We start from the raw sequence: 15140 nt of genomic DNA on the forward strand, positions 1-15140 counted from the left end.
ATTCCATCCCAAGGCCCAAGTGCCATAAATAATGCTGGCCTTTTTTTTTGTCAGTTGTGGGGCTTGAACTCTGGGCCTGGGCGCTGTTCCTGAGCTCTTCAGCTCAAGGCTAGCGCTCAACCACTTGAGCCACAGTGCCATTTCTGGTGTTCTAGTGGTTAATGGGAGATAAGGGTCTCTTGGACTTTCCTGCTGGGGATGGCTTTGAACCGTGATCCTCAGATCTCAGCCTCCTGAGTAGGTAGGATTACAGGTGTGGACCACCTGTGCAATGCTGGTCATTTAAGATTTCTTTTTTCTGTGTTTTTGTTTTGTTTTGTTTTCTGATGAGTACACCAAATCTGAGTCATCGCAATTACTTTTTTTACTCCAAACTTTCTCTTAATCAAATCTGTCTTGTTTTACATTGAAATTCTTCCTTTTCCCCATCTTCCTCAATCCCCATCTACCTTTAACCTTAGCTGAGGTAGGTACCATTAATCGCTTATGTCAATGAAAAGGTGTTAAAATGGGCTCCATGAAGGAAAGAAAGTCATTACCACACACCAACTTCATGTCTCATTTTTCAGTGGGAGCTCAGTTCAGCCAGGGTTCCTATGACAAGCTAACAACTAGACATGAATTTATATTTTGACTTACATATTGTGTGCTTCAATACATTATGTTGCTGCCAATAATTATGACTGATCTACACCCAACCTGCCCTTCAGCATTTATGAAACCGCTTCAACAATGACTCACAGTTCACACAAAAATGTACATGTGTGTTAACAAGTTTTACGAAATCCAAGAAGAAAGACATCCATTTATTTTTTTCTTAAGTTGGGCTCAATGAAGTGAAGGCAAAATTTTAAAACACCAATGATGATTTTTAAAAATTATTATTTCTAGGAGGAAATAACAACAAGATTGATGCCCTCACAGGAATGCATGCTCTCAAATAAACTTCATGTGATTTTTATTATAATAAAGTAAGAAGAAATCTACTCTATAGTTCCACTGGTGGTTAGCTTTCAAATAGGCCATATCTTTGGTTTCAAAATGGTACCATGTGGTTATCCCCACTTTTGTCTTGTGTCTCCTACTCAGACCCAAACTTTTTTTTAAATTCTATTATTATTATTATTACAAGTATTATTCTATTACAAGTAACTTGAGGGTATGGGTAGAGTTGGGGCTGATGAAGGGATAACATTAATCAAGAATTGTGCTTATAAGCTGATTTGTAAAATTGAAACCCTTTGTACAATTACTTAAAGATAGTAATTTAAAAAAGAAAATTTGGATGTAAATGAATAAGCCATTAAGATCACATCAAATGTGGTGATGCCATTACTCGCCACACTTCAGGAAAGTGATCAGGTGCAAAGAAACAGCTACTTCTAAGTCCAGAAAGGACAAGGATAGAAAAATCACCTCCTATATAGTGCCTGGTAAGCACCAAATTGCATTGCTCTGCCAAATAACAAAAGGAAAGTGATTTTTCAGTTATAGATCTGTACCTAATTGAATGTCAGCATGAAGCTTGAAGTCTGCATCTATTTTGAAAATTTATTTTATGGAGTTACCACTTTTTTTAAAAAAGGCATTTTCTTCTTCCCTTCTCCTTACAAAAGAAAGAAAGTCAGATTGTGATCATTGATTGATTAAAAGGCCTGCTGATCTCCAGTAGAGATTGTATCTTGCAGGTAGAGAAAGGGTACTTCCAGCTGATACCTCTCGATCCCTGCATTCATAGGAAATAGTCCTTAAGATTGTGGGCCCACGGAAAGCAACTTGTAATTTATTCTCTTGTAACTATGTTTATGAATAGAGTTTGCTAGCAACATCCACAAGAAACAGAGATGGCATATTAGATAGATCACCTGAGCGGCAGCTCTTTAGTGCTCCTTAATTAGAGAGAGCTCACCCTGCCACTCCTTTACCTTCAAACCAGAACATTTCCCAGGGAAATGCAATGTGTGTAATAGTCTTTGTTGTATAAACACTGGCTCATCATTTAAGTTTAAAAACAGTGGGTGAGTTTGGGTATACATATAAAGTTGATGGCACTTTTAAGAGTATTTCCCAGAACTTTTGAAAGATGAAGTTTAATATGAACAGTCTTGAAGATTAAAATACAAATGATATCATACATTCATAACCAGCAAGTAAAAAAAAAAATAGGCGAACAAAACACCTTCACAGCAACAGAATTCCCGGTACCACAATTAGATATACTTTGCCTTTGCTGGGTTCCTGATGGCCTACTAAAAGGGCTGCAAAAATTGATCTCTCAGGGCTGTGGTAAGGTCATAGAAACTGATAACCCTTACAAGTAATGCTTATGTGAGTCTGTCTGTGTCTCGCAGATAGTGCACTTTGTAAATTAATCCTCCAAAGGCAAATATATTGTAAGTAGCTTGTTATCTCTAAAATACTAAATTGAAGAATACATGGGATTATATTGACAGAAATTACATTTTCTGTAATGGGGTTTAATATATCTGAAATCTCTCCTAAAGGCTCCCAGGCTCTCTAACAGAGAGGGTCTGTTAATGTAGGTATGATGGACATTGAGAACAAATTTATTCACCAAAATGGATTAAGCCATGTAATCAGAGACTCGGTAATATTAATCTTTGACACGTATTGAACAGAAAGACTTTCTGTCTGTAAACTGGCATTCTCAGTTCACCCTTGTCCAGGCTTTGGTCTTTCCTGGGTTTTACTTCAAAGAGGATAATGTTTTTCCATCATCATATACACTGATCTAAAAATATTAGGACAATTAATTAGATACACTTAGTTTTAGCAGATATTGGATTTCGATACCCTTCAAAAATGACACTAGCTCTGGGTGATTATTGAAACCTGGCTTTAAGCACAATTCACAAAGGGCAATAAATCGTTCTTTCTCAGAGCCTTATTGCTACACTGTTATACATTCAGTCAGAAGATTTTTGGTTGGTTCTTGGTACATAAACTCAGCTTTGCCCCAAATCAGGAATTTATATTTTACCTAGAAAGAGTATCACACAATACTGAGGAACATCAGATTTTTAATCATTTCAAAGTAGAAACTTTGATTTTTTTTCAGTATTCTGGGGATAAAAGGGGAGAGAAGACTATCCTTAAGTGCATATCTCATGGAATGTAGTTATTTGGTGAATTAGAGCTGAGTGGCATCTGGTGCTGGTGGCTCACACCTGAAATCCTAGCTACTCAGGAGGCTAAGAGTTGAGAATCACAGTTTGAAGCCTGCCCACCAAAGATGAGTCTCTTATCTCCAGTTAACCACCAAAAAGCTGGAAGTGAAACTATGGCTCAATTGGTAAAGCACCAGCTTTGAGTAAAAAATGGTAAAGGACAGCCCTTAACCCCTGAGTTCAAGCCCCAGTTCCAGCACAAATAAATAAACACATAAAAACATAATTTAAAAAAACTTAAAGAAACCTAATATATGATGGTGCATTTTCATGTTTCTTAAAACATAGAATGGTAACCAATGTTATTGATCATCCTGGGGCGAAAAAAATGCCAAGATGAGTGACACCTTTTCAGAGTCTTCATGAATATGAATAAAACACACTCTTGTCTTATGCATAGAAGCTGCTCATGCACAAGGGAAGTGGAAGACTACACAATTCTTTCTTTTCCATGCCAGAAAATGTTTTCCCACATCAGTCGCTAGTTTCATTTCACCTTTGGATCACCAAGCCACCAGGGAAGGCAGCAGCAGCTAGGTGTGGCTTCCTCATACAAAACATTAGCAATACTCTCTGTGGGTTTCCAGAAGAAGAAACGGATTGTGTGTCAACAAGTAAACAAATTACTTACCAATTGTTCACTTGAAGGATGGTGAGTCCTGTATCTTGTGCCAACTGCTTTTTCTGTTCTTCAGAAGGATAAGGGTGCTGAAAGAGAACAAAAAGGATATGTGTAGAGCAGGCAATATTTAGGCCATTTTGTCAATAACCTAAGTGCCTAGTCAAGTCTATAATTAAAGGTAAAAATGCTGAGGTGTGTCACTCTTATTAATGGAATACTACATCATCTAATTAATGGCAGTAAAAGACAAGCCAATTACAAAGATTAGTCAAGTGTATAAATAGCTACTTAGGATACTTGCAGAACCTTAATACTGAGTTTAGCCTTTAACAAGTTTATTTGTTGCAAGCCCAGAAAGTTGAGTATGATTGTGGCTGTATTGTATAGGATTAAAATAAAGACAAGCTGGTTTTCACCATCTAAAAGCATGCCACCTCAATTTCATATTTTTATTGAGTTGAAGACTTCTAATGAAGTATTCACACCAACCATCTCAGCTGCAGCCTTCAGTATTTTAGTGTGATATTCTCCCTCCAAAATACCACACTGAAAGTTAAAAGATTAAAATCAGTGTGAGTGTATTTTGTTTAAATTGCTATTTATTTTTTTCTGTGGTCCAAGGCTTTTTAGCACAAAACCATTTACCACTTGAGCCATAGCTCCATTTTTGGCTTTTTGGGTGGTTAATTGGAGACAAGAGTCACAAGGACTTTCCTATCAGGGCTGGTTTGGAACTTCTACCCTGAGATCTCTTGACTAGCTAGGATTACAGGCATCAATCACTAGTACTTGGCTTAAATCGCTATCAATTTTAGCTTTTCGGCAAAGTGCAAACAAAATCCAATCAAAGTTGGCTTCCATGTCTGAATGTCCACCTGTGTTGAGATTCTGAACACAGATTGAGACGAAGTCAAAGACCAGCATGCTCTGCATGCTAAGAACAAACGCAACTGTGTTCCTCAAGAGGTAGAGTGGATAAAAATTATTACAGAATTCAATTTAAAAATAAATCTATACCTTCTGGTAAGAATATCTAGAATTCCACTGCAATTCGTTTTGGCAAGAACATCTTTTGCTCGATAATCAAGTATATCTGAGGTCAGCTGAGGATGGAATTTCCATCTATGGAGACATTGGCTCCTTTGAAATGTTGCTCTCCTATAAATTCTCCTGAGATAAAATTGTTCGAAGAGTCAGCTCTCTGTTCTATTATGAATGGGAAAGGGCACCCCCCCCAACCCTCAATTTAACTATCTGTGCCACTGAAACTAAATCCTGGTCTATTGAATACTAATTAACATAGCTTTTAATCTCATTAATAATGTCTGATTAGATGTTGAAAAGACTTGTTAATGACCACTTCAGTGTTCTTATATGTAACTTTAAATATGTTCTATATCAATACACATGGGATACGTTTGGTGGAGAGCAAAGATATATAGCAATTTTCCCTGTAAGCATTGTCTTTGATTGTCACTTAATCAATAAATACACAATTAGAATAAGGCTTTGCTTTCATGGACTATAGTGCCTTTCTCTAAAGAGCTCCAAGTATATTACAGACAGGATGGTAATTAATCCCTATTATATCCCTTTGAGTGACATAAATGGAATCTATCATCCTTTCTGTTTTACAGGTGAGGAAACTAGCTAGAGAAGGATGGCAAGCAGAGACAGGGGACAGTGAGATTTTCCGCTTCCTCTTCCAGCATTGTTGTCTAACTGCGACCGTAGGATGTGACAAATACTTTGTATAATCCACATTAACGTCTCTTGTGCTGCACCTACAGACTGCTTACTGTGGCCAGCAAGATGAACAGCCACCATTTAGCCTTGCCCACCTCTCTTTCCACACCCTGCTCTCCCTTCAGCCACACAATCTTCTTGGGCTGCCTCTTCCTACCCATCTACCAATTCTAAAATCTTTGCTTTCTTAGTCACCATCCTCAAAGTTCAGACTAGCTTAATGGAAATCAGTAAATATTTGTGAAAGAAAGAGAATAGCTATATCATGCACAGACAGCTCTAATCACATGCAACAGCAAAATGAATAATACAGGTTGTATTTTTTTGTCAAAGTCCACCAAAAATACAAATAACCCACTTAATAATTTCTTTGCTTCATTCCTAAAAACGGGAATGTCAATCCACTGTTTCCAAATACAAATCTCACACCAGGCTAAGACCATATTCAACAAATAACTCATGACTATCCTGAGCTAAAAGCTACACTCATTACACTCATATGTAAAAAAGTAATTCCTTTTTTTGGGGGGGGGGGGGTCCAGTCGTGGAGCCTGAACTCTGGGCCTGGGCGCTGTCCCTCAGCTCTTCAGCTCAAGGCTAGCACTCTACCACTTGAGCCACAGCGCCACTTCCGGCTTTTTTTTTTCTTATGTGGTGCTGAGGAATCGAACTCAGGGCCTCGAGCACGCAAGGTAAGTGCTCTACCACTGAGCCACCTTCCCAGCCCGTAACTCCTATTTTTATGAAGGTTTTCTATGCAACTCAAACCAAATGAATCTCTTACTTATCATCCTAAGATCAGAACAGTGAACATCAATTTAATACACAGTACTTCTATGTCTACACTAGTTGAAGATTTGTACATATTAATGACCCTGTTAAACTGTATCAATCATGCTATGACATTATTACCATGCAACTTTGAATAAGGGATAACTTTTCTTTTTTTTCTTTTCTTTTTATTTTTTATTTTATTTTTTGCCAGTTCTGGAGCTTGAACTCAGGGTTTAGGCACTGTCCTTGAGCCACTTTATGTTCAAGGCTAGCACTTTACCACTTGAGCCAGGGCATCACTTCCAGCCTTTTCTGTTTATGTGGTACTGAGGAATCGAACCCAGAGCTTCATTCATGCTAGGTAGGTACTCTACCATTAAGCTACATTCCAAGGCCCATAAGGAATAATTTTTCTAACCATCAATTTTTATCTTCCAGAATTCTAAGATCCACTAAAGTTAAAGATCACTTACTTGAGCAGTTCTTCAAGTGTTACTTAATAAGAATTGTAGCCTGGGCCAAGTGTCAGTGGCTTACACCTGTTATCCTATCTACTTAGGAGGCTCAGATTCAGAGGCTAGAAGTTTGTGACAAGCCCTGACAGAATAGTTCATGAGACTCTCTGTCTAAAATAACTAGCAAAAAGCAAGGTTGGAAGTTTGGGTCAAGTGGTAGAACATCAACCAGCCAAGCAAATTCAATGTACTGAGTTAAAATACCAGTATTGCCAAAATATATAGCTAGATAGATATATAGATAAAGATTGGAAGATTGGTCTTGAAATATTCAAATTTTAACATTCAAATGTTGACACTATTTACCATATAAAGTTATAGATGTATAAAAGCAATTTTCAATCCATAACTTTTTCTGTAATATGATTGTTACCATACAATTTTCTAAGTTATATGGAAATTCCTTCCTGTAACTTTTTAAATGAATTAATAAATATATCAACAGTCTCTCTTCAGTAGGGTTAGATGAGAATTGCTTTGTTAGTTGTATTTAACCAGAACTAGATAAAAATGAATATTTATGCCATTTATCTTTAGTTACTTTGAAAATTGAGAGTTGTCACAGTAATTTATCTGTCCTGTGTTTTTCAAGAGTATTTTTGCATGCCTGTTTGTGAGCAAGTTTTACATACATTTTATAAAGCAAATGGAATTCACACTTTATGCAAATGGCATCAGAAAAAAATTCTCTTTGGATCATTAAAATTACCTGAGTCATTACTGCTTCAAAGAGCAGTAAGACACTCCTCATATTTTCAGTTCAAATTCCAGTTGTTTCTTCACATCCTGTAATTTCTGGTTTCATAATTTAAATATCACAAAATGAGAAAGTCTATCTTTTTTTTTCCCTCTGTCACTTTTCATGTGATCTGATTTTAAGTAATTGGAACAAACTGTGTCTAATTTCATGCAGCATAATTGCTAGACAGCCTCAAGCTATGGAGACCCAGTACTCTGTCTCCATTAAACAATTTTCAGTTGTTTGGGATGTATTTTTTCCATATAGATAAATGAATAAGCCTAGACAAAATTAAACATCACAATAATTCAGCCACTGTTAAAAGAGGGGCAAAGGTATCCATAAAATCCCTAAACCTTTGTCTATAGTAGGAAAACTGAATGGTTTTCTTTTTCTCATGGCTGTTGGCTTTGGTTTCCCACAAACTCAATTCCATTTAATAAAATCAGTAATTAGCCAAAATCACATGAAAGCTATGAATTCATGTAGCTAACACACAGTCAGCCAATAGTTCACAAAGAAGTGGGCTTTTTTGTTTGTTTGTTTGTTGTTGTTGTTTTTGTCAGTTGTGGGGCTTGAACTCTGGGCTTGGGCACTATCCCTCAGCTCTTCAGCTCAAGGTGAGTGCTTTATAGCTTGAGCCACAACAGCGCCACTTCCAGTTTTCTAGTGGTTTATTGGAGATAAGAGTCTCACAGACTTTCCTGCCTGGGCTGGCTTTGAACCGTGATCCTCAGATCTCAGCTTCCTGAGTAGCTAGGATTATAGGTGTGAGCTACCAGCGCCTGGCAGAAGTGGGCTTTTAAACTAAAATCCAATCTGTTAAATCCTGTGCATCTTTACTAGATAAGCTTTTGGGGACAATATAAGTTACCCCTTTATAGACTTAAAAAAAAAAATAACTTGGGCTGGGAAGGTGGCTCAGTGGTAGAGCGCTTGCCTTGCATGCCTGAGGCCCTGGGTTCGATTCCTCAGCACCACATAAGCAAAAAGCCGGAAGTGGCGCTGTGGCTCAAGTGGTAGAGCGCTAGCCTTGAGCTGAAGAGCTGAGGGACAGTGCCCAGGCCCAGAGTTCAGACCCCACGACCGGACTCAAAAAAAAAAAAAAAAAAAACAAAACTTGACAAATAACCAGCATGCCACAGGCAAGGCTGCCATACCAATACTCAAAGCCCAGTTGCACTTCATCCACAGAAATGGTTAAGGCCACACCATGGGCAGAAGCAGATGTCATTTTGCAAGATAAAGTGTCATTTTAGGGAGAAAATGAGAAATTCAAACCAAACCATTGCAACGAAAGGGCCTACTTTGTCACCTCTTACTGTTTTCCTGGATACCTTTTCCTTCATTGTGCCTAAATGACAAGGACACTAGTTAAGGAAAGATCAGTAGGTTCTTAGGAAGGTAAGACTTATTGCACTGGCTTGATATACCAATCAACCTAATCACTTTGGGATATCAAAGTAAATTTGACCACAGTCCAACAGACAGTGAGGGAGACCTGCCTTTGTTGTGTACATTATCCTCATGCCATTATCTCTTAAAAGCTTAATTATTTGCAAACAATTGATCAAGATGGGAATTTGAGAAAGGATAGGCAAGGGCCACTGGGAGACCTGCAAGGCATTAAGAGAGCAAACAAAATTACCTTTAGATCTTACAATAAGAATTAACGATTGGGAGGGGAGAGCTAGGCAATGCAGTAGCTACCAGGGTTCTGTCTGGAGTGTTTCCCATTTGATCTGCATTAACACCTCAGGAATGAGTGAAAGCCATAAAACAGTGATTATGTATGGGCAAAGCTGACCCTCCCTGCCAGCATTAAACCTACACATGTGCATGGGGCTGCATTTGCTGGGGAGAGGAGAGATGCTAGAGTCTAAAGAAAAAAAATCAGTGGTGGTTTGTGGGCAGTGGAACCCAAGCTACAGGGAATAGACCATCATGTCAATAATCAACGCCCTGACTTTCAAACTGCCACTCTTTGTGTGTTCCTTGGATCTCCAATATAACTTCCAGTTACAGCCCAGTATACAGTCACGCTTCCTTTATAACCCCAGCAAGGCGTTAGAGGATCTTATACCTTAGGGTATGTCTGAAAGTAGCCTATGTAAAAGTTAACTCTGAACTGTCACTTTTACCAGCCACAACACATAAAAGGTGACAGACTAAAAATGGCAGCTTTCTAAAGAAAGTTATCTCAACACAGTTCCACTCTTCTTCATTGAGGCTGGCATGGGTAAGGAGGTACTGATGTTGATTGCTATTCATGATTAAACAACCAAGCAGACTTCTTCAGTTGAGCATCAATGGGAAAGGAGGAACTCTACAGTATACACAGATGGAAAATGTCCAGCCCGCTATCTTAATGACATCCTAGACCAAATGGACTACTTTCGTGAAAACACCCACCCTTAGCTGCAAATGTCCATGCCAAGACAGTGATGAACTTTATCTTATCTGCCCTGGTAAGCAAGTTCCAATAATGTCCCCTCCCTCACAGCCTGGCCCACTCTAACAGTCCATTGTAATGGCAGCAGAAAATTTGAAAATAATCCTGTACAGAGCTTGCTGGTAAGATAATAGATGGCTATGCTGCCCCTTCTCAAGCCAAAGATTAGTAATTTCTTGTGACACAGAAAGGTTTCTAGACTGAAACTGCAAAACAGCTATAACAAAGCAATAGAAGTAGAAGCAATTTTCAAGCAAAATGTTACATGCTATACTTTAAAAGGTATGGGAATAGGTAGCGGAGGAGCCGATCTAACAGAGGAATTATGGCAACTGTCCAATCTAAGCCTTATCAAGGCAGTGTTGTGTGGCTGGGCTAAATATGTTGGAAGAACAATTTCAGAACTTCTTTCATCCTTTTTTTTTTCCTCCAGCCCTATGCCTCCTCCACAGCTAAGTTTAATGCATTAATATAAGTTGACCTTGAGCTAAACTCTGGTATGTGATGGAGAGATACTCCCTTTCAAGAAAAAAGGAGGGAAAAAAAAATCTACCGCGTGGCTTTTAACCATTAGGTTTCTGTGCTTTATGAAAAACTTCCTGAGTTTGTAATCACTAACCAAATACTATGGCTCTAAATTGAAATCACCTGAGCTCTAAGAAAATAAGGAGACATTTGATCAACAAATATATTTATATTTATTTAATCTAATATTTGTGCCTATGAAAAGTTCTCTCATTTTAAATAAGCTCGCAGCCATTTTCTCCCTATGCGCTGACTATGAATAGCTTACACTGTGACAATTACATTGATCTAGGATACTTTTTTCCCCTTAAAAAAATCTATAATGCTTCCCTATTGTCTTTCAGCTTTATGAATTAGTTTTACTGTTTCAGTGAATGCTTTTTTGTCTCCTGACTGCACATTATCAAAGAGACACTTTGTGCCTCGCATTTGCATTACAAAAGCAGTGCACGGTGCAGGGGAGGAACATAGCCTGAATGCATAGTAGTTGGGTCCTGCATCCTCACACATGTCAGAAGCAAAAGAAGGAAGGCAGCCGTGGCTAAGAAGCCAAAAATGTTTGGAGCATCATCAGTGAAGTCATGGAATTTCGACCTGTTTTCTTAATTCTCCGTCAACACCCCCATCCTCACCCCTGCCCAGATTGCCTCGTTGCTCAGACTAAATGTGCTGCCTTTATTCTTTAGCACTTGCTGTCTCTGAGGACTAGTGTAGTCATTGTGCAGACAACCCCTCTGACTTCTTGTATACCCAGCAGCATTATAAAAAGTTGCCAATGGAAGGTGTGCAAGTAGGAAAGTCTGGTAGGAATCTATAAACTTGATCTTATCCCCAGGAAAATGACAGAGGTGTGGAAGGAAAAGTGGAATGCTGGGTAATATTTCATCACAATCTTCGCTCTTTTGTACTAATGAGAACATATTTATAATGTACAGTCAGAAAAAAAAATTGTTTTATAGCCAATTATAAGAGTCCAGTGTTAAAATGCTCTTTCTGCTTTGCTTATCTAGTCTTTTAATATCCTCTGAATATAAAATAAATACAAAGGATTGTGAAATCCTTTAATAAAAGACAGATACTTACATTAAAGAAATTCATAGTGCTTTCCACTCAGAATTGTTTATGGTTTCTTACATTTTCAATGTATTTTTTTCTTTAGCTCTGCATATACATTACAGAAGCATTTTGAAACATATGCATAAAGGGGGGAACTTGGTAGTACATGCCTATAATCCTAGCTGATCAGGCAGAGAAGACAGGAAGTTTGGGAATGGAAGGCTAGCCTGAGTAAAGTTAGTGAGGCCCTTTATCTAAATAAGAGGGGAGAGAAAAAGAGGGAGAAAAATGAGGGAGGGGGGTAAAAAGTTAGAATAGAAATGTACTCACTACCTTACTTATGTAACTGTAACCCTTCTGTACATCACCTTGACAATAAAGTCAAAATTAAAAAGAATAAAAATAAGTAAGTAAACAAACACAAAAGAGTTGGCAGCACGGCTTAAGCAATAGAGAGGCCTTTTAGTACATGTGAGACCTTGGGTTCAATCCCCAATAAAACACACACACACACACACACACACACACACACACACACACACACAGCATATTCATAAAAGACATAAAATTATGAGCTCTAAATTAATAATTACTTATATCCTCTTCAAAGTACTAAAGTCATAAAGGCTGGTAATATTATTTTGAAAAATTGTGATTAGTCATAAACCCCCTGAATATTGATCCTTTTGGTAGAAGACCACAATCATAAAACAAAACCACAAAAATGACCACTATCCTCCTCTCCTCCCAAAAACAAGATGAGAAGAGTGTATGGGGTGATTGTAAGTTATGTAAAGATATGAGTGTCCCAGGCATTGTTCCAGTATTTCATATGCATAGTTTCAGGGAGTGGGATTAATATAATTATTATAGTCATTTTAGGTATGAGAAAACATGGGTACAGAAAAGACAAATAGTCTTCTCATGGTTACATAGCTGGTAAATATTAAAGCTTGGAATTGAAACTGTGGTAAAATGCTAGTTGGTAAAATGTTAAAATTCACTTCCAAACAATTTTCTCTTTTATATGATGGATGAAGAAAATCCCACTTGAATATTCTTGAAGTGTTAATCATGAATATGTATATATATATATATATATATATATATATGTTACTCATTGTACAAAGAAACTATTAGTTTAATATATACATCTTTCATTTTACCAACTCACTTCTATTAATGGAAGCAAAATTAAATCTCCCTTAAGATAAAAAACTCAATGAAACTATGTCCATCCTAGTCATTTTTCTTTTTTTTTTCTTTTTTGGTTGGTCGTGGGGCTTTGAACTCTAGGCCTGGGTACTGTCCCTCAGTTCTTCAGCTCAATGCAAGCGCTCTACCACTTGAGCCACAGCACCACTTCCACTATGTCCATCCTTTTATTAGTACCTATAGCATCTCTTACAAACAGAAATGATGGTAGGCTTTATACAAGACTACTCTTAAGGATAGTAGAATGCCTGTTATTACATCCAACCATTCCCCCAAATGCCTTAAATTGTCTGCTTGGAAATAAATTGATGTTTTTCCAATTACTTTCATTTCTTATATGATTCTTAATCAAATATGAGTTAAATTACATTCAAAATGACTTCATTTTAGTAGACTGCTAATAAAAACACATGAATGCTCTTCTCATTCACAATGCAACTAGCCCAGTTCTGTGCCTGATAGTTGTTGTATGAATAAATGAGTGTTATTGAAGTTAGAAACACTCAAAACTCTTCAACTAGCATTTATAAGCAGATTTCTTCAGATAAACACTAGAAAACCAGCTGTTGCCTTTCAACAATTATTCATCCTCCCCACTCAATTCTTACAACTGTGAAAACAGAACAAGTTTTGTTCACTTTAAGTGACATTTATATCATGTATACACTGTTGAAGTACAATTCTCAGTGCATTAGGTATTCACTCATTTAATACTTTTTCACAAGTATATGAGGTAAGGATTACCTTATTTTCCAGAAGAAATTGAGTTACAGAATATAATTGACTTCAAACTAGGTCAGAGCTGGGAGTTTGATCTTTAAGAAGTCAATTCTCCAACCTACTCTCTTAATTACTATGTAATTTTATTTTTCCTTCAGAGAATTGGTGTACAGTTTTTCCTAAAGCTTCTCCCAAATCCATCCTAGGTTGTTGTTGGGTTTATTTATTGTGAAAGCTCCTTTCCAATTCTCCAACTCCAATGTGATAAAATTCAAGTTCTCTGTCTTCACAGTGTCCAGGACAAGACTGGAGAAAGGATGAGGATAATCTTTACAATGAGGGTCTTGGAGCCTGATGCTGGGTAATGCACACTTGTAATCCTAGCTGCTCAGGAGGCTGAGATCTGGGGATTATGGTTTGAAGACAGACACCAGCCAGAACAAGAAACTCTTATCTTCAATGAATCAGCAAAATACCAGTAGTGGAAGTGTAGCTCAAGTAGTAGAATGTCAGCCATGAGTGAAAACACTAAGGAACAGCATCCAGTCCCTGAATTTAAGCCCCAGTACACACACACACACACACACACACACACACACACATACACACACACACACCATTGAGGGTCTTTTCCAATAATTTCACGTTAATAAACTCAATAAAGTATCAATACACCGCACGGGGCCACTTTTCTAAAAAGAAAGTTCATGACTGATTCATACAATAAATTCGAAGAAAATAAAACTTTGTTTTTCCAACTACATTAAGTTCATCTCAGTCATTTTGGAGAAAATGCCTGCTAAAAGGAGACCCATCACCAACCCAAAGAAGATTTTTTCACTTTAAAAATCACAGTGAAAGGCTTTTGAAACCTTTAAGAGAAAAGACAAGATGAAATACTACAAGACCCATTCTGGAACAAGTCTAGAGATAGTTATCATTATTGCATTTACTGATGCTCTATCCAGCATTAAATATTTAGGGGAAAAAATCCTTGTATAAAGAATAAAGAAGTCCTACATCAGAATCAAAACAATACATTTGTCAAACATAGTTTTGGAAGAGAGAAAAACAATAACAAGAGACTGGAGAGAGAGAGAGAGAGAGAGAGAGAGAGAGAAACTCGTACTGCTCCCAATATGACTCAAGACCCCTAGAACTGGTGCTCATTCTCTAGTGCTAATTTTCCCACTTAAATTACAGTGATGGTGTAGCCTCATCTCATTAGAGATCATTGTCCCCTGTAGACAGTTGTGTTTATGGGGGACTCTGGCTGTTCCACACCTGCTGATCAGGTTGCTATGTGATCAAGGCTGCATACAAACAGCAGACTCGAGCTTGCTGGACTGCAACTGATGAGCCCGGGCTAATTCAGGGGTGATTATGTAGTTTACTGGACCACTAAACCTCTTTAAGCTTGTAATTACTGCCTATTTGAGTAAAGAACATTCAAAAGCAATTCACTGCATCATGCCTGCCACAGCTGGAAGCAGGCTGCCAGCAGTCTGTGGGGACATTAAAATCTACAGGGACGTGGATTGAAGCCCAGCGAGCAGACTCTCCCAAGCAGCTCTCGCAGCCAAGAATG

The 15140-nt window shown here is 37.8% G+C and overlaps 1 protein-coding gene across 4 annotated transcripts in view; it reads right to left on the minus strand.

Annotated features, from left to right (window-relative positions):
- The window catches only part of Meis1 (Meis homeobox 1), a 148083-nt gene that overhangs the window by 21698 nt on the left and 111245 nt on the right, over positions 1 to 15140 (minus strand). For all 4 annotated transcript variants that reach the window (XM_042691239.1, XM_042691238.1, XM_042691242.1 and 1 more), the window contains one exon: positions 3820 to 3896. In XM_042691239.1, the coding sequence (XP_042547173.1) occupies positions 3820 to 3896 (77 nt within the window). The remainder of the gene's footprint in view (positions 1 to 3819; positions 3897 to 15140) is intronic.

Source organism: Dipodomys spectabilis, unplaced genomic scaffold, assembly GCF_019054845.1.
Source record: "Dipodomys spectabilis isolate Male_0828 unplaced genomic scaffold, ASM1905484v1 ptg000141l, whole genome shotgun sequence".
In the NCBI taxonomy this organism is placed as follows: domain Eukaryota; kingdom Metazoa; phylum Chordata; class Mammalia; order Rodentia; family Heteromyidae; genus Dipodomys; species Dipodomys spectabilis.